The sequence below is a fragment of the Heterodontus francisci genome, chromosome 23 (genome assembly GCF_036365525.1).
Source record: "Heterodontus francisci isolate sHetFra1 chromosome 23, sHetFra1.hap1, whole genome shotgun sequence".
NCBI classification, from domain to species: Eukaryota; Metazoa; Chordata; class Chondrichthyes; order Heterodontiformes; family Heterodontidae; genus Heterodontus; species Heterodontus francisci.
The window spans coordinates 64754586-64775246 of record NC_090393.1 but is presented as its reverse complement, the minus strand read 5'-3'; the positions used below and the strand labels follow the sequence as shown (position 1 = coordinate 64775246).

The following is a 20661-nucleotide window of genomic DNA, read 5'->3' as shown; positions in this document are numbered from 1 at the left end:
CATGAATGGTGCTGAACATTGTGCAATCATCAGCGAACATCTCCACTTCTGACCTTATGATTGAAGGTAGGTCATTGATGAAGCAGCTGAAGATGGTTGGGCCTGGGACACTACCCTGAGGAACTCCAGCAGTGATGTCCTGGAGCGGAAATGATTGACCTCCCAAAACCACAACCATCTTCCTTTGCTCTAGGCATGACTCCAACCAGTGGAGAGTTTTCCCCCAATTCCCATTGAGTCCACCGTTGCTGGGGCTCCTTGATGCCATACTCAGTCAAATGCTGCCTTGATGTCAAGGGTAGTCACTCTCACCTCACCTCTTTAGGTCAGCTCTTTTGTCCATGTTTGAACTGAGGCTGTAATGAGGTATGGAGCTGAGTGGCCCTGGCAGAACCCAAACTGAGCTTCACTGAGCAGGTTATTGCTAAGCAAGTGCTACTTGATAGCACTGTTGATGACGCCTTCCATCACTTTACTGATGACTGATAATAGACTGATGGGGTGGTAATTGGCTGGGTTGGACTTGTCCTGCATTTTGTGTACAGGACATACCTGGGCAATTTTCCACATTGCCAGGTAGATGCCAGTGTTGTAGCTGTACTGGAACAGCTTGGCTAGGGGTGCAGTAAGTTCTGGAGCACAGGTCTTCAGTACTATTACCGGAATATTGTCAGGGCCCATAGCTTTTGCAGTATCCAGTGTCTTCAGTCATTTCTTGATATCACGTGGAGTAATCGAATTTCCTGAAGTCTGGCATCTGTGATGATGGGGACTTCAGGAGGAGGCCGAGATGGATCATCAACTCGGCACTTGTGGCTGAAGATTGTTGCAAATGCTTCAGCTTTATCTTTCGTACTAATGTGCTGGGCTCCCCCATCATTGAGGATGGGGATATTTGTGGAGCCACCTCCTCCAGTTAGTTGTTTAATTGTCCACCACCATTCATGACTGGATGTGGCAGGACTGCAGAGCTTAGATCTGATCCATTAGTTATGGGATCGCTTAGCTCTGTCTATCGCATGCTGATAATGCAGTTTGGCACAGAAGTAGTCCTATGTTGTAGCTTCACCAGGTTGGCACCTCATTTTGAGGTATGCCTGGTGCTGCTCCTGGCATGCCCTCCTGCACACTTCATTGAACCAGGGTTGGTCTCCTGGCTTGATGGTAATGGTAGAGTGGGGGATATGCCGTGCCATGAGGTTACAGATTATGGTTGAGTACAATTCTGCTGCTGCTGATGGCCCACAGAACCTCATGGATGCCCAGTTTTGCATTGCTAGATCTGTTCAAAATCTATCCCATTTAGCACAGTGGTAGTGGAGGGTATCTTCAATGTGAAGGTGGGACTTCGTCTCCACAAGGACTGTGCGGTGATCTCTCCTACCAACATGGTCATGGACAGATGCATCTGCAACAGGCAGATTAGTGAGAACAAGGTCAAGTACGTTTTTCCCTCTTGTAGGTTCCCTCACCACCTGCCGCATACCCAGTCTCGCAACTATGTCCTTTAGAACTCAGCCAGCTCGATCAGTAGTGGTGCTACCGAGCTACTCTTGGTGATGGACATTGAAGTCCCCCACCCAGAGTACATTCTGCACCCTTGCCACCCTCAGTGCCTCCTCCAAGTGGTGTTCAACATGACTCATCAGTGGAGGGAGGGCGGTAGGTGGTAATTAGCAGGTGGTTTCTTTGCCCATGTATGTACGGTATCCAAATTTTTGCTATTCTTTTGCTTTAAAACTTGTTTTAAGACTTTTCTATGACTGCACTGTTTCTCCTTTAAGAGACCCTCTGTTGTTTATACTAGCTGTTTTGATTGACAGAAGCAGGTGTTTGATAGTGCAGTGTGTTTATCTTGCTTCCAGTACTTAAGCCTCTTCTGTTTACACAGCTGCTCACTAGCTGCTAGAGTTTGTTTATGTTCTTCACGCTCGAGTGTTTTTTTTTTAACTGTGGCTTTGTGAATGGAAGCTCTTATTTACGCTTGCGTAGTTTAAAGTTTTTTTTAAACTTTCGCTGCCTGGGTGAAGGTTCTACAGTTAACTGGGTTAGAACCATAGAAAAGGTATGGCACAGAAAGAGGCTATTTAGCCTATTTAGCTGTCTATGCCAGCTGAGAAAACTAGCCGCCCAGTCTAATCCCACCTTCCAGCACTTGGTCTGTACCCTTGCAGATTACAGCACTTCTGGTGCAGGTCCTGGTACCTTTTAAATGAGTTGAGGGTTTCTGCCTCTATCACCGATCCTGGCAGTGAATTCCATACACCCACTATCCTCTGGGCGAAAAAGTTTTCCCTCATGTCCCCTCTAATCCTTCTACCAATCACCTTTAATCTGTGCCCCCTGGTAATTGACCTCTCCAGTTGGGGAAACAGGTCCTTCCTGTCTACTCTATCTAGGCCCCTCATAATTTTGTACACCTCAATTAAGTCACCCCTCAGCCTCCTCTGTTCTAAGGAAAACAACCCTAGCCTATCCAATCTTTCCTCATAGCTGCAACTTTCGAACCCTGGCAACATTCTTGTAAATCTCCTCTGTACTCTCTCCAGAGCAATTATGTCAATTATTATTATTATTGGGTTTTTTTGTGCTTTTTCCAATTGACGCCTCCTGTAATGGTGCCGAACCTCGATCAGTCTAGAAGGGGGGTTGCGTTTCCCCCTTCTTATTACACAGAGCTTTTAGAAAAAAGCAATCTTTTGAAGGACTTTGAAGCTTTTTTTTAAAGCAGTATCCCTCGATGGTCAGCACAATGACTCACCCAATTGCCCTGTCATACTCCACTCTGTCTTCCACAGCTTGAGATAAGTACTTCGTTTTCACTGTTTGAGCCAGTATTTTTCTTGAACTTTCTTTCTAATGGGTGTAGGAAAGGTTGTTTACACAGTTGTTTTAACCGTGGTCTTCAAACTCAGACTTTGGGCTGACTTTTACAGCCCCCTGACCTCGAGGGTTGTGGCAGCGGCCGGTGGTGGTTAGAAAATGCCTCTGGCAGAGGCCTGCAACAGGCCTCAATGCTTGATTATCTACCCACCCCACCCCCCCCCCCGTTAGTCTTGGAGTGATATCGGTGTCGGGGATCCGAGGTGGAACACTGGTGGGGAGGGGGGAGCAGGTAAGCTTTCAGTGCGGGAGGGAGGTGGAGCGGGGTCAAACCTATCTGATTGATGGAGGGGATGGTGGGAAGGGGTAAATTTTCAGGTTTATGAACTTTGGGGGAGGGAAGGTCAGGTGAGCAGGGGAAGTGTTTTGGGGAGGGGAAGGGTAATTGATGCATTGCATGGTTATTGGGGGGTGGAAGAGAGGCAAATTAAATGTTTTTAAAATTTTTCGTTACCTCTTTCTTTAAATATTTAAATTAAATGGAAGGGCTTGAACTCCTTTATGAAACATAAATGAGATGCATGGAGTCCAGTTGGTTGAAGATCTCAAACAGGTTTATTACAGCTAAACTATTATATGCAGTGCAGAGCAAACTATTTACAGAACCTTACTCTGGGTGTTACAGTTGCAGAATGACTCTGGCTCTGAGTCACATAACTGTGTCCTGGTACTTAGCTTATTAGCATACTAAGATCTTAAAGGGACATCACTCTTAAAGGCAATCATACAACAAACGCGTTAAGTTGTATTTATATAGCACCTTTAGCATAGTAAAAGGTTCCAAGGCACATCGCAGTGGTGTGGTGTAGCTCTCTCTCGTCCTGATGAGGCTGCAGCGACTGGGCAGGATATGGGCAACTCTTGGGGGCTGAAAGCAGGAAATCAGAAGGGGAAGATTGGGATGAGGGAGCGGGGGTGGGGCGGAAAGCAAGATGTCCATGGTCATATCATCTGCAGCTTGCTCATCCTGCCAGATAGCAGAATGAGGCTGCGCTGGGAGTTGAGAAGGGCCATAAGACAGGAACATACTGTCATCCGCACTGTTTACAGTGACGCTGGATGACACAGACTTTTTTAGCAGACGGGCCCCATGATGTGGAATTCTCCTCCGTAGGGCTCAGGAGATGCAAGTTTCCTTGTACCCTTCCAGACCTGCTGCTTTCTATTTTGTTTGACTTTGTTCTGCAGCAGAGAAGGCAGAGTGCCCTTGGTTGCGTTGCACTGTTTGTGGGTGATGTGCCTGCTATAGCTGAACAGCTGGAGGTATGTGGCGGCAATAAGAGGTGGGTGTGAGGCTGACATCATTGGTAGGTGTGTGAGAGTGAGAAGTAGTATATCGGTGATAGTCGTGAGTCCTCAGTTTCAGGGACTGCTGATGGGTGAGTGATGGGGACGTAGTACATTGAGCAGTGTGAGGGTTGGTGGTGTAGTGGGTAGCAGATGTCATGTGAAGATGCAGTTACTGTCCTTGACCACATAGCCATTACGGCACAGAAGGTAGCCACTTGGCCCATCAAGTCCATGCCAGCTCTCTGTAAAGCAATCCAATCGGTTCCATTCCCTCATACTATCCCCATTGCCCCGCAAGTTTATTTCCCTCATGTGCCCATCCAATTTCCTTTTGAAATCATTCATCGTCCCTGCTTCCACCACCCTCATAGGCAGTGAGTTCCAGCTCATTACCACTCACTGCATAAAAAAAGTTCTTCCTCACATCCCGCCTGCATCTCTTGGCCAAAACCTGAAATCTGTGTCCCCCTAGTCCTTGTATCATCAGCAAATGGGAACAGCTTTTCTTTATATACCTTCTCTAAACCTGTCATAATCTTATTCACATCTATTAAATCTCCCCTCAATCTCCTTTGCTCCAAGGAGAACAACCCCAGCTTCTCCAACCTAACCTTGCAGCTAAAATCCCTCATCCCAGTAATCATTCTGGTAAATCTCCTCTGCACCCTCTCAAGGACCCTCACATCCTTCCTAAAGTGTGGTGACCAGAACTGGATGCAATACTCCAGTTGTGGCCTAACAAGAGCTTTAGAAAGGTTCAGCATAACTTCCTTGCTGTGTACTCAATACTCTATTTATGAAGCCCAAGATCCCATATGCTTTGCTAATTACTCTCTCAATATGTCCTGCCACCTTCAAAGATCTATGCACATGAACCTCCAGGTCCCTCGCTCCCTGTACACTCTCCAGAACTGTACCATTTTATCGAGTCATAGAATGGCTACAGCAGAGAAGGAGGCCATTCAGCCCAATATGTCTGTGCCAGCTCTCTGCAAGAGCAACTCACCTAATCCCACTCCCCATCCTTTTCCCCATAGCCCTGCCATTTTTTTTCTCTTCAGATAACTATCCAATGCTCTTTTTAAAGCCACAATTAAATCTACCTCTACCACATTCTCAGGTGGTGCATTCCAGATCCTAAACACTTGCTGCATAAAAAAGCTTTTCCTCCTTTTGCCAATCATCTTAAATCAATGTCCTCTGGTTCTGGATCCATCCACCAATAGGAACAGTTTCTCTCGATCTACTCTGTCTAGACCCTTATGATTTTAAGCACTTCTATCAAATCTCCTCTTAATCTGGTCTTCTCCCCGGTGAATAAACTCCGCTTCTCCAATCTATCCATGAGGTTCCTCATCCCTGGAATCATTCTCTTGAATCTTTTCTGCGTCCTTTCTATTCCCTTCACATCCTTCCTAAAGTTTGGTGCCCAGAATTGGACACAATTCTCCAGCTGAGGTCATGTTAACGTTTTAGACAGGTTCGGAATAACTTCCTTGCTTTTGTAATCTATGCCTCTAATTATAAAGCCCAGGATACCAAATGATTTATTAACTGCTTTCTTAATCTGCCCTGCCACCTTCAATGATTCGAGCATGTACACCACCAGGTCCCTCTGCTCCTGCACCCCCTTTAGAATTATACCCTTTATTTTATATTGCCTCTCCTTGTTCCTCTTACCAAAATGTATCACTTCATGGTTCCCTGCATTAAAGTTCATCCGCCACTTGTCCGCCCATTCCACTAGCCACTCTAAGTCCTCTTGAAGTTTATCACAATCTTCCTCACAGTTCACAATGCTTCCAAGTTTTATGTTATCTGAAAATTTTGAAATTTTGCCCTGTACATCAAAGTCTAGGTCATTAATATCAAGAACATACAAACATACAAATTAGGAGCAGGAGTAGGCCACTCAGCCCCAAAATAGGTCAAGAAAAGAAGTGATCCTAACACTAACCCCTGGGGAACCCCACTATCTCGCTCTGTCAAGTCCAAAAAACAAGGAAATCACCACTGGTCTCTGTTTCCTGTCACTCATCCAATTTTGTATCCATGCTGCCACTGTCACTTTTATTCCATGGGCTTTAACTTTTCTGACAAACCTGTTCTGTGGCACATTATCGAATACCTTTTGGAAGTCCATGTACAACACATCACCCGCATAACCCTCATCAACTCTCTGCTACCTCATCAAAAAACTCAATCAAGTCATAGAGTCATGTTTCTGTGCTCTATAACTCTATGAGTCTATGACTCTATAAGTCAGTTAAACATGATTTACCCTGAACAAATCTGTGCTGGATGTCCTTAATTAATCCACATTTAGTCTATATTGCCTCTCCCTATCCCTTTTGCCAAAATGCATCACCTCACATTTCTCTGTATTAAGTTCCATCTGCCACTTGACTGCCCAATTTGCTAGGCTATTTGTGTCCTTTGCAGTCATTGGGTATCATCCTCACAGTCTGCCACACCTCCAAATTGGGTATCATTGGCAAATTTTGAAATTTTACTCTGTATTCCGATATCCAAATCATTTATATATATATCAAAAAATGAATGGTCCTCGCACTGAACTTTGGGAACCATCCTCTAATCTGACAAAAACAACCAATTACCATGAATTGCTGTTTTCTGTCCTTCAGCCAATATTTTATCCAAGTTGACAATGACCTTCCTATTCTATGAGCCTCAATTTTGTGAACCAGCCTTTCATGTAGTACTTTGTCAAACACTTTCCTAAAATCCATGTAGACAACATCCGTTGCTTTCCCTTTATCAATCTTCTCTGTTACTTCATCAAAAAATTCAATTCGATTAGTCAAGCATGGTCTGCCTTTTACAAATCCATGCTGCCTCTCCTTAATTAACTCAAACTCTCCAACTGCCGATTGATTGTTTTTCCTGATTATTCTTTCTAAAACCTTACCCACCACTAATGTTAAACTGACCGGCCTGTAGGCAGTAGGACTGTCCTTACACCCTTCCTTGAATAAGGGTGTCACAACTCCTACTCTCCAATCTTCTATAGCCAAATTTGCAGATGACACTAAAATAGGTGGGATAGTCAGTTGCAATAAAGTAATAAGAAATTTACGAATGGATATGGATAGGTTCGGTGAATGGGCAAAAATTTGGCAGATGGAGTTTAACGTGGATAAGTGTGAGGTTATCCATATTGGTCGGATGAATAGAAAGGCAAATTATTATCTAAATGGAGAGAAACTTCAGAGTGCTTCAGTGCAGAGGGATCTGGGTGTCCTTGTGCATGAATCGCAGAAAACTAGTATGCAGGTACAGCAGGTGATAAGGAAGGCAAATGGAATTTTGGTATTTATTGCTAAAGGAATAGAGTATAAAAGTAGGAAAGTGTTGCTGCAACTGTACTAGGCATTAGTGAGAGCACCTGGAGTATTTCGGTCAGTTTTGGTGCCCTTATTTGAGGAGGGATGTAGTTGCATTGGAGGCAGTTCAGAGGAGGTTCATAGATTGATTCCAGAGATGAGGGGTTTGTCTTATGAAGACAGATTGAGCAGTTTAGGCCTTTACTCTCTAGAGTTTAGAAGACTGAGAGGAGATCTAATTGAGGTATATAAGATGATTAAGGGGATTGACAAAGTAGACATAAAGAGGATGTTTCCTCTGGTGGGGCAATCTAGAACGAGAGGTCATAGTTTTAGGATAGGCAGATTTAAAACAGAGATGAGGAGAAATTATTTCTGTCAAAAGGTCGTGAGTCTGTGGAATTCACTACCCCAGAGTGCGGTGGATGCCGGGACATTGAGTAAATTTAAGGAGGAGATGGACAGATTTTTGATAGTAAGGGGTTGAAGGGTTATGGAGAACGGGCAGGAAAGTGGAGTTGAGGCTGAGATGCGATCAGCCATGATCGTATTGAATGGCGGAGCAGGTTCGAGGGGCTGAATTGCCTACTCCTGCTCTTAGTTCTTATGTTCTTATGTCGGTAGTAGATTTTTGGGTTCCCTTTTATGTTGACTGCCATTTTATTCTTACATTCTCTCTTTGCCAGTCTTATTTTCCTCTTCAGTTCCCCTCTCAACTTAATGTATTTGGTCTGGTTTTCACTTGAAAAATTCACCTGACATGCATCATATACCCTCTTTTTTAGTGTCATCATATTCTCTATCTCCCTCATCATCCAAGGAGCCCTGGCTTTGGCTCACCTACCTTTTACCCTTTTTGGAATGTACCTGAAACATCTTTTCCTTAAATATCACCCATTGTTCCATTTTACCCTGGCTAGATCCCCTTTCATCCCATTTGATATCCCTCTTCCATTTTAGATGTTCTACTTTAGATTGCTCCTTGCTCTTCTCCATTACTAGTCTAAACCTTACAATACAATGATCACTCTTATCCAAGTGCACCCCCACAGGCAGTAGGTCCACTTGGACCACCTCATTCCCCAGCACCAGATCCAGCTTCCTAGTTGGACTGAGAACATACTGATCAAGGAAGTTCTCCTGAACACGGTTCAGAAATTTCTCCCCCGCCTTACCCTTTACTCTAACATTATCCCAATTGATATTTGGGTAATTAAAGTCCCCCAGTATCACCACCCTATTGTTCTTGCATATCTCACTGTGATTTCCCTGCAGATTTGCTCCTCTGTTTCTCACTATTTGGAAACCTATAGAATACCCCTTAGTGTGATCACATCCTTTTTGCTTCTGAACTCTAACCAAATGGATCCTATCTTTGCCCCTTCAAGGACATCCTCTCTTTCCAACACTACAATGTCTCCCTAATCATTACTGCCACCTCACCTCCCATTTTTCCTTCTCTATCTTTTCTGAACACTTTGTATCCTTGTATATTAAGCGCCCTGTCCTCACCATTTTTAAGCCACATTTCCGTTATTGCCACTACATCATATTCCCATACTGCTATTTGTGCTTGTAGCTCACCAACATTATTCACCACACTTTGTGCGTTTACATACATGCATTGTAATCCTGTCTTTTTATTCCTCGCAGCACTTCTCAGTCCACTCCCATCTAATATGGAACTACTTCCTTTTCTAGTACTGTCTAACACTCTCACATTGTGCACCATATTCCTCTTTTCTACTTCTACATGCTGGTGCCCATCCCCCTGCCAATTTAGTTTAAATCCTTCCATTCACAGTAGTGAACTTCTCCATGAGGACCTTGGTCCCAGTCCTGTTAAGGTGCAACCCCTTCATTTTGAATAGCTGCCTCCTGCCCCAGAACTGGTCCCAATGTCCCAAGAATCTGAAGCCCCCCACCCCCCCACACCATGCCTCGAGGCAAACATGATCCACCCTATCTTTTTATTTCGAGTGTTGACACAGGGAGTAATCCGGAAATTACTACCTTTGAGATGCTACTTTTCAAAATCATCCCTAGCTCCTGAAAATTTGACCACAGGATCTCAATGCCTGCTTTCTCTGCGTCATTGGTACCAATGTGTACCACAATTTCTGGCTCACTCCCTTTCCTCCTTTAGAAAGTTCTGTACCCTCTCAGTGACCTCCTTTACCTGTCATCAGGGAGGCAACACACCATGCAGGACTCACAATGACAGTTACATAAATGTCTGTCTGTCCTCCTAACTATGGAAACAAATGCAATTCTAGTCTTTGTTTGCCCCTCCTGTGAAATCCTTTGCCTTTTGGTGCCATGGTCTGGACTGTACTCCTTCAATGTTTCGTTATTCCCAGCAGTCTCCAAAGCTGAGTACCGGTTTATGAGCAGTACAGATTCCAAAGACTCCTGTACCCCCTGCCTTTTCCTACTCTTCCTGATAGCCACCCATCTACTATCCTGAACTTTCACTGCCTGTGGGGTGATCACCTCCTGGTATGATCCAGTAAACTCTCCTGCTCCCTGATGCTCCGCAGTGACTCCAGCTGCCCCTCAAGCTCGGAAATCCTGAGCTCAGCCGAAGCAGTTGGAGACACTTCCTACACATCTTGCTCCCCCAAGACAAATGAAGTGTCCTGAAGTTCCCACATGGCACAGGAATTGCAAGTGACAATTCTCGGCAGCCCATCCATGATCGAAGAGAAATCTCTATTCCCACTTTTAGAATCTAGTTAGTACCTTGTATAAATCATTAATTTTAATTAATGCCTTTTGTGGCACTGCTGCCCGGTCTTTGGGTCTAGGGGCTGAGAACTGGCCTCCTTGAACACCTACTGCCACACCCTTCGAGGGTGGTCCTTGAGGCTTTCTGGCACCCCTCAGAAACAGAGTGCCCCTCCTGATGTCTACCTCCACCACTAAGGCCTGCAGTGCAGCATCTCTCTGGAGATCTCTCTCTGCCATGTGTTCCATTTTCCCTGTTAAGAATTAAGAATTGTATTCAGCATCATCCTCCTGTAAGTCAGTGCAGTTTTCCTTTAAGAGGGCCAGTCTGCCTTTAAGAACAGAAGGCTGGCTTCACCACATGCTATCAGCACAATGCTTCGCGACTCCCTGCTGAGCACAGAGGCAGCTGGCAGCGAGCAGAGGCAACCAGCAGCATGGGAGACACTTGGCCCAACGCTCCTGTCGGCTAACTGAGGTGGCAGCACCAGATTTATGTGCTGCCTACCTTCACCAGTGTGGGTGCAGGCAGGCCGTAAATTGCAACCCCCTCCCCCTCCCCCACAACCATATCCAGAAAATAGGGCAAACCAGTTTTTAGCCCAACAACTGAAATTTAGGAATCAAAATTACACGAGAAAAAAATAAAGAAATCATTAGTTTTTATTTGGAAAATCAGAGAATATAATATGACATTGAGATTAGAATAACAGTCTAATATACCACACCTCTGAAAATAACACATATGTCACACCTCTCTGCATAACATTCTACACATACAACAGCAACAATCTCAACTTACATTTGATAAGCACATTTAAAGAAAGAAAGCATTGATATAATGTTTCTCTGGTTTAATGAACATAGTTAAAACATCGCAAGGCACTTCAGAGCTATAGTCAGAAATAAATTCCACATCCCCCAGGACAACAATGATACAGCATCCATTGCTGTAGCCCAAGTGTGAAACACACTGCCCTGCACAAACAGGAGCCCTGGTGGAATAATCCGAACAATCCCTCAACACAACCTTTTCTGTAAGATATTCAGTTGCATCACAGAACCGGCTTATTGTATATTTGCACAGATACTAGCAATGATAACTGCTCCCAGGTATTAAGGGGATGAGTTGTGAGGAAAGCTGGGAGAAGCTCGAGCTCGACAGGCTAGAGAGAAAGTAGTTAAACTATGAAATGGTATAGAAAGGTAAACACAGGCCATTACTTCACAGCAATCCAGGAACATAGGAGGAGAGAGTAGAAAATAAAACTAGTGATAAATAATCATGTTAGGAAGAAGCTCTTTACATAGAGAGTAACTGATGTTGGAGACAATCTGCCAGATGGATTAGTCGAGATGAAAACATTAGGGACCTGTAAATACAGTTGGATACCAAGACAACCTGTGGTGCTAAAGCAATGAGAGTCACTGGGCTGAATGGCCTTTTCTCATCACAAAGGAACACCATCACCTCCATGTTTCCCTTCCAAGTCACACAGAAACACTGAATTGGACATATTCCTTGGTCGCTGGGTCAAAATCCTAGACATCCTACCTCACCTGTGGGAACAACTCCAACACCCAGACTGCAATGGTTCAAGAAATCCCACCAGTGTCTTCTCAAGGGCAACTAGAGATGGGCAATAAATACTTATGATGCCTACATTCCAAGATTAATTTTTTTATTGTACTATTACAACCTTCCTCAGGCATGCAGGCAGATGCATATAAACTGTTTTTTCGGTTCTGTCACATTGTGTGTAGTCCTTGCTGAACGGTGCATTGGGGAGAAGGATTGGCTGCTGTTGTGATAATGAGTTCAGATCCACTCTCCTGTATGTTTCAAACATTTCTTTGTCATAACTGTATTAAATTATTTTCCCCCTCTACAGGTGGGATTGTAACTCTTGAGGACCTGAAAAACTACAGACCTCAATTATCTGAAAATGTGATAAACGTGACAATTGGTGACTACACATTGTTTGTGCCCAGTGCTCCGTCCGGGGGACTTCTGCTTGGATTGATACTGAACATCCTGAAGGGTGAGATATTATAGCAGTGACATTCTGTCCAGCGGTGTTGGTAACACCAGGGAGCAGGAAATGAGGACTTCCTGGAATTGTTTAGTGTGTTGACTCAATTATTTTCTCCAATAATTGTATTCTGCTTTTCTCCCCCCTTGTGTTTCCTGGAAGAAATATTTATGCAATGAGATGCAACAGACTCATTGCTCCAATATGATTGAGAACCTGACAATATGGAAACTCTTTGTCAAGAGTTTGTTTCTTGAGGATGGTGAGCAGGGAGTTCCTTGAACCAGACCTGATAGCACTGTTTTAATTTCAAGCACTCAATGATCTGATAAAAAAAAAAGTAAAATAGTGTGGATGCTGCACATGAAGGGTCATTGACCTGAAAAAGTAACTCTGGCCAGAATTGGATGCCCACCCCCACCCCCTGCAGAAGCGGGCTGGAGGTGTGGGGGGCCTAAAACTGAGTGGAATGCAGGGGGTGCCGTTTCAGTTGCCTACCCCACTTCACTGCCATTTTACAAGCAGCGGGGGATGTTGAAAATGGCCCACCCAACCAGGCCAATTGAGGCCCTTAAGTGGCCAATCAAGGGGCTCCTCCTGCTGGTATTTTAGCAGCAGCAGGTGGGCACATCAGCACCTGAGGAGGCCGCCCGGTAATACCTGACGGCATACTTGCAGATTGGGGGCGGGGGGGCCCACCTGATCAGGCATCCTGTGCCCCAAGGAGCGCCCCCCTGCAGCACAAGCCACCCCCGCTGAAACACCTCCCCCCCCAACTTTGCTAATTGACCCCCACCCCGCTCGCTGGGCTCTCGCTAATTTTCTCCGGCAAAACCCCACACACCTTTCGATGCCGATGTCCATGGTCCAATTCTGGCTGGTTGCAGTCCCAGCAGTGGCCACTGCTCCTGGTGGCACTGCTGGGACTGAGGAGCCGCCCGCCTTCTGATTGGCTGGCAGCTCATTTTTTATTATTCGTCCATAGGATGTGGGCATCACTGGCTAGACCAGCATTTATTGCCCATCCCCAATTTCCCTTGAGAAGGTGGTGGTGAGCTGCCTTCTTGAACCACTGCAGTCCATTTGGGGTAGGTACACCCACAGTGCTGTTAGGAAGGGAGTTCCAGGATTTTGACCCAGTGACGGTGGAGGCGGGACTCTTTGCCTCAGAGGGCAGATGTCGCACCCTGGGCCAATTAAGCGGCTGGGCCAAGCAAATCGGTGTGTGGTTTCCAGGCCCAATGGAGGAAGCCTCACCCTGACTTTTCAGCTGGTAGGCAGGGCCTCCGCTGGCTATGTAAAATTCTGGCCTCTGCTTCTCTCTCCACAGATGCTGCCTGACCTGCTGAGCATTTTCTGTTTTTAGCTCAATGATCTGAGCCTGAAATCTGTGCTTAATGAGTCGGAGAGAGGGGTGGGAGTTATCTACTCCGAGCTCAAGAAGGTACTGGACAGAGAAATAAAGGAACCTTATTCCGATACATCAAAGACATCAATCAGTCATACATGTAGATGACTCAGATGATGAACCAAAAATTCAAAATGCACCGAGTGCTACAAACCTCAACGAAGGCTGTCCAAGTCAAGAGATACGAGTTCACAGAAAGATACCAATCTTCCACATCTGACGACAACAAGATCAGGGAGAGTTGTGAAGCCTCCTGACAGAATGAATCTATGAAGTCAGAGACTTGGAGAGAGATGGGGTTGTATGAAAATAAAAAGTGAATGTATGTAAAAATATATTGGGATAAAGACATGGGGGAAGATGTAGTATACGGGTATCAAAGGGTTAATCTTGAGAGACTGTTAAGATAACCGCCCACCAGTATGATGTAAGAAATCATGTGGAAGAGACTTGAGAACAGTTATAGTGTGGCTTTTGAAGGAGACACACAGGCCGGTGTGGAGTATATGTAGTTGTTATGGAATAAAGATTAATGTTTAAACACTGCAGTTTACGAACCTCTCTGTCTAAACTCTACTTTTTTTAATTCATTTATGGGATGTGGGCGTCGCTGGCCAGGCCAGCATTTGTTGCCCATCCCTAATTGCCCTTGTGAAGGTGGTGGTGAGCTGCCTTCTTGAACCACTGCAGTCCATGTGAGGTAGGTACACCCACAGTGCTGTTAGGAAGGGAGTTCCAGGATTTTGACCCAGTGACAATGAAGGAACGGTGATATAGTTCCAAGTCAGGATGGTGTGTGACTTGGAGGGGAACTTGCAGGTGGTGGTGTTCCCATGCATTTGCTGCTCTTGTCCTTCAAGATGATAGAGGTCGCGGGTTTGGAAGGTGCTGTCTAAGGAGCCTCGGTGCATTGCTGCAGTGCATCTTGTAGATGGTATATGGTGGTAGCATACAGAACCAGACATATAACAACAGGTGTGGTGCTGACCTTGTCCATTTTTTCAACTCCCACGCCCATCTATAACCATCTAAACTATTCCACACACACAACATCTACTTGAGCATGGCGGAGCTCTCTCTACTCTGAACACTGACTTTAACACCTTTAAATAATTGCTGAAGATCCTGATTTCCAGCTCACTCGGTGGCAGCAATCCCTCCAGACCAAATGATACTCTCTGCACCTCCCCCATTGTAGTAAATGGTCATAGCAGCAGGAGATGTCTCTCCCAGTAGAAACACCATCGCTGGAAGGAAAATCACAGCCTCGAGTATCTTCTGCACTGCTTTTACAGGTCAGATGTTTCTCTTATGCCTCAGTAAGTGGACCCAGTACTCGAGGTGTGTCCCAGCAGATCCAGATGAGAACAGCTAACACAGCACAGTGAAGGAACAGCGATAGTCCCAAGTCAGGATGGTGTGTGGCTTAGAGGGGTACTTGCAGGTGGTGGTGTTCCCATGCATCTCTGTCCTTGTCCTTTTAGGTGGAGCAAGACTTAGAGGTCTCAGGTTTGGAAAATGCTGTCTAAGGAGTCTTGATGAGCTGCTGCAGTGCTTGTAGATACTGCTGCCACTGTGCATCAGTGCTGGAGGGAGTGAATGTCTGTGGGTAAGGTGCCAATCAAGTGGGCAGCTTTGTCCTGGATGGTGTCGAGTTTTTTGAGTGTTGTTGGAGCTGCACCCATCCAGGCAAGTGGAGAGTTAGAATTAGAATTAGAATATTACAGCGCAGTACAGGCCCTTCGGCCCTCGATGTTGCGCCGATCATCTGACCTACACTATTCCATTTACATCCATATGTCTATCCAATGACCACTTAAATGCCCTTAAAGTTGGCGAGTCTACTACTGTTGCAGGCAGGGCGTTCCACGCCCCTACTACTCTCTGCGTAAAGAAACTACCTCTGACATCTGTCCTATATCTTTCACCCCTCAACTTAAAGCTATGTCCCCTCGTGTTTGCCATCCTCATCCGAGGAAAAAGACTCTCACTATCCACCCTATCTAACCCTCTGATTATCTTGTATGTCTCTATTAAGTCACCTCTCCTCCTCCTTCTCTCTAACGAAAACAACCCCAAGTCCCTCAGCCTTTCCTCGTAAGACCTTCCTTCCATACCAGGCAACATCCTAGTAAGTCTCCTCTGCACCCTTTCCAAAGCTTCGACATCCTTCCTATAATGCGGTGACCAGAACTGCACGCAATACTCCAGGTGCGGCCTCACCAGAGTTTTGTACAGCTGCATCATGACCCCGTGGCTCTGAAACTCGATCCCCCTACTAATAAAGGCTAACACACCATATGCCTTCTTAACAGCCCTATTAACCTGGGTAGCAACTTTCAGGGATTTATGTACCTGGACACCAAGATCTCTGCTCATCTACACTACCAAGAATCTTCCCATTAGCCCAGTACTCTGCATTCCTGTTACTCCTTCCAAAGTGAATCACCTCACACTTCTCCGCATTAAACTCCATTTGCCATCTCTCAGCCCAGCTCTGCAGCCTATCTATGTCCCTCTGTACCCTACAACACCCTTCGACACTATCCACAACTCCACCGACCTTCGTGTCATCCGCAAATTTACTAACCCACCCTTCTACACCCTCATCCAGGTCGTTTATAAAAATGACAAACAGCAGTGGCCCCAAAACAGAACCTTGCGGTACACCACTAGTAACTAAACTCCAGGATGAACATTTGCCATCAACCACCACCCTCTGTCTTCTTTCAGCTAGCCAATTTCTGATCCAAAGCTCTAAATCACCTTCAACCCCATACTTGCGTATTTTCTGCAATAGCCTACCGTGGGGAACCTTATCAAACGCCTTACTGAAATCCATATACACCACATCCACGGCTTTACCCTCATCCACCTGTTTGGTCACCTTCTCGAAAAACTCAATAAGGTTTGTGAGGCACGACCTACCTTTCACAAAACCGTGCTGACTATCGCAAATGAACTTATTCTTTTCAAGATGATTATAAATCCTGTCTCTTATAACCTTTTCCAACATTTTACCCACAACCGAAGTAAGGCTCACAGGTCTATAATTACCAGGGCTGTCTCTACTCCCCTTCTTGAACAAGGGGACAACATTTGCTATCCTCCAGTCCTCCGGCACTACTCCTGTCGACAATGACGACTTAAAGATCAACCACAACGGCTCTGCAATCTCCTCCCTGGCTTCCCAGAGAATCCTAGGATAAATCCCATCTGGCCCATCTATTCCATCATACTCCTGACTTGTGACTTGTAGATGGTGGACAGGCTTTGGGGAGTCAGGAGGTGAGTTACTCACTTCAGGATTCCTAGCCTCTGACCTGCTCTTCTCACCACAGTATTTATATGGCTACTCCAGTTCAGTTTCTGGTCAATGGTAGCCCCTAGGTTGTTGGTAGTGGGGGATTCAGCGATGGTATTGCCGTTGAATGTCAAGGGGAGATGGTTAGATTCTCTCTTGTTGGAGATGGTCATTGCCTGGCACTTGTGTGGCGCGAATGTTACTTGCCAATTATCAGCCCAAGCCTGGATATTGTCCAGGTTTTGCTGCATTTCTACATGGACTGCTTCAGTATCTGAGGAGTTGTGAATGGAGCTGAACATTGTGCAATCATCAGCGAACATCCCCACTTCTGGACTTATGGTTAAAGGAAGATCATTGATGAAGCAGCTGAAGATGGTTGGGCCTTGGGCACTACCCTGAGGAACTCCTGTGGGTACACCTTTGACTTTGCCTGGGACAGGACGGATCCCTCAACCAGACTAGATGGAGCCAAAGAAATTGATCTGACTTACATTCACCTGGCCCTTCTTGCTGTTAAAAACGAGCCCTTCGCCATGAGCTACTGCCATCAGTGAAACAAGATTTTGATCATGTTCTTCTTTGGTTTTGCCCAATACCGCAATATTACGGCAATGCAGATACATCCAGGCACGTTTTCTACAATTCTGTCCATATGCTGCTGAAACAGATCTTGACTCACAGATAAGCTAAAGGGGAGTCTCTGGATGCAATATCTTCCAAATGGTGTCCTGAAGGTGGTGACTTCCTGACATTCCTTGGCTAGGTGTACCGACCAATATCCATGTTTAGCATCCAACTTGGAGAAGAATTTAGCTGCTGTGAACTTGGGATTCAATTCCTCTAATGTCTGAATCTTGTGGGGGCATCTCTTTAAGGGGAGGTTTAGATGCCTCGGATCGAGACATACCTTGACTGCTCTATCCTTCTTCAGTACACACGTAATTGAGCTGCACCAGTCTGTGTGATGATGTACATGACGGATGATGCCATTGCATTCCATATCATCCAACTTGTGCTTCAGCTTCTCTTGTAAGTGCACACTGCACCAATTAGCTACCGACCTTGGGAAAAATCACAGCCTGTGATTACTTGGCCAGCTAGGTCATTAGTGGTGCTGCTCTTAGTGATGGACATTGAAGTCCCCCACCCAGAATACAATCTGTGCCTTTGCTACCCTCAGTGCCTATTCCAAGTAGTGTTCAACAGGAGGAGCAGTGATTCATCAGTTGAGGGAAGGCGGTAGTTGGTAGGAGGTTCTCTTGCCATGTTTGACCTGATGCCATAAGACTTCATTGGATCTGGTGTCAATGTTGAGGACTCCCAGGGCCACTCCCTCCCGACTGTATACTACTGTGCCGCCGCCACCTCTGGTTGATCTGTCCTACCGATGGAGCAGGACATACCCAGAGATTGTGATGGAGGAGTCTGGGACATTGTCTGTAAGGTATGATTTTCTGATTCACTAAGTATGACTAAGTCAGGCTGTTGCTTGACTGCTCCTCCAATTTTGACACAAGTCCCCAGATGTTGGTGAGGAGGACTTTGCTGTGTCACCTGAGCTGGGTGTGCCTTTGTTGTGTCTGGTGCTTAGGTTGATGCTGGCTGGTCTATCTGGTTTTATTTTTATTGAACTTTTCATCACAATGTGATACAGTTGAGTCATTTGCAAGACCATTTCAGAGGGAAGTTAAGAATCAACTATATTGTTCTCGGTCTGGAATTACATACAGGCCAGACTGGATAAGGATGGCAGATTTCCTTCCTCAAAGGACATTAGAAATACCTACAGCAATGCTTGGTTCCTGTGTTACTCCATCTATTGGATTTTACAACTTACATAGAATTACACAATATAGAATTTACAAAACAGAAACAGGCCGTCTGGCCCAACTGGTTGATGCCAGAGTTTATGGTCCACATGAGCCTTCTCCCAAGCTATGAGCATAATCTTCTGTTCCTTTCTCCCTCATGTACTTATCTAACTTCCCCTTAAATGCATCTACGTTATTTGTCTCAACGAGTCCTTTCAGTAACAAGATCTACATTCTAACCATGCTCTGGGTTAAGAAGTTTGTCCTGAATTCCTATTTATTGGTGAACTTTAGTTAGATAGCTTTATTCCCATGTTTTGTCTTAATTTTCTTTCTATTTACAGGTTATAATTTTACTCCAGATAGTGTTTCCTCCCCTGAACGGAGGGCCTTGACGTATCATCGAATCGTTGAAGCCTTTAAATTTGCATATGCAAAGAGAAGCATGATGGGAGATCCACGATTTGTCAATCTGACTGAGGTAAACTACTGGTTCAAATATTATTGTCTGTCAATCAAAAGCTGTTCTCCTTGCTGGTACCTGTACGGTCACACCGCTTGCTGAGTAAGCGGTCATTAGATACTGTTCCACCTTGTACACACAGTGATGTGCGTGTGTGAGTATATGTTAGGGCGTGTTTAAGCATTTGTGTGCATGTGGTACTGGAAAAACACCTGGGTTCTTGCTGCAATCTCCTGTCAGTGAGGCTTCCAGGAGTCTGGCTGTGCTGTGGCTTTGGAAAACTCATCAGAGACACCAAGCTCATTGGTAATAAGCTGTTTGTTGTCAGTGTCAGTGTGAGTGTTTGTGGTGGTGATCCAGCCACTTGGTAAACAAATATGACAAGAGTCAACTCTCCATCAACAATTTTAGTTTTTCCCTAAAGGAATTGTGTTCTGTCTGGAAATGAAGAATGAATTTATTGCTGAGCAGGAATGTGTCTTCATGGGTTACTTTGCTGCCTGACATGGAATCCCACCGACCATTTAAAAATCATAATGACTGTTCCCATTCATTTGCATATCGTACAATCTCATTATTTTAACAGATCTTGGTGTTCAGATTTTGAATTTATCCACCAGTGACACAGTAGAGCTTGGAATAGATCTTATCAAAGTTCTAGACCTGTGACATTCAAATGGGAAAAACGAGATGTTGGGAGGGTTGGTGGGGGTGAGTGATTGAGAAATATTGGCACAAATAAGGATGAGAGACTTTGGTTATGTGGAGATACTGGAGAAACTGGGTTTGTTCTCCTTCAAGCAGAGAAGGTTTATGGTTCAGTAACTAAAGGACACAGATTTAAGATAAGGGACAAAAGAACCAGAGGGAAATGCGGAGAATAGCGGCCGGAATTTTACATTCTCCTGCCAGGAGCAAGCTTGGAGGCAGTGGGGTGGAAAATTGAGTGGGAGGCGGAAGGTGCCGTTCCTGTTACCTACCCGCCTCCGCTGTTATTTCACCTGCAGCCGGGGAGGTGTCAAATGGTCCGCCCACCCCAGGCCAATTGAGGCCCTTCAGTGTTTAATTAATTGTCACTTAAGAACTTCCTCCCACCACCACTGGTATCTTACCAGCAGCAGACATCTGCCCAGTAATATTTGGCAGCCTCCTTGAAGGCTGAGGGTTGTTGGGGGGGGTGCTCCTGATTGATCACCCTGAGCCACACAGATGGTCCCCCCAGCAGCATGGGCCATCCCCACTAAAACTACCCTTGCCCTAGATGCTGACCTCCATCCCCCTCATGGGGGCCCAGCCGATTTGCCCCAGTGAGGCCCAAACCCCACTTACCTTCCTGAAAGATGACGTCCATGGTCCCCTTCTTCTTGGGTGCAGCTCCTGGTGGCACTGCTGTGA

The 20661-nt window shown here is 45.4% G+C and overlaps 1 protein-coding gene across 1 annotated transcript in view; it reads left to right on the top strand.

Annotated features, from left to right (window-relative positions):
• The window catches only part of LOC137383031 (glutathione hydrolase 1 proenzyme-like), a 90374-nt gene that overhangs the window by 34827 nt on the left and 34886 nt on the right, over nt 1–20661 (top strand). The window contains exons 4-5 of the mRNA XM_068055625.1: nt 12137–12286; nt 19148–19284. Coding sequence (XP_067911726.1) covers nt 12137–12286; nt 19148–19284 — 287 coding nt within the window. The remainder of the gene's footprint in view (nt 1–12136; nt 12287–19147; nt 19285–20661) is intronic.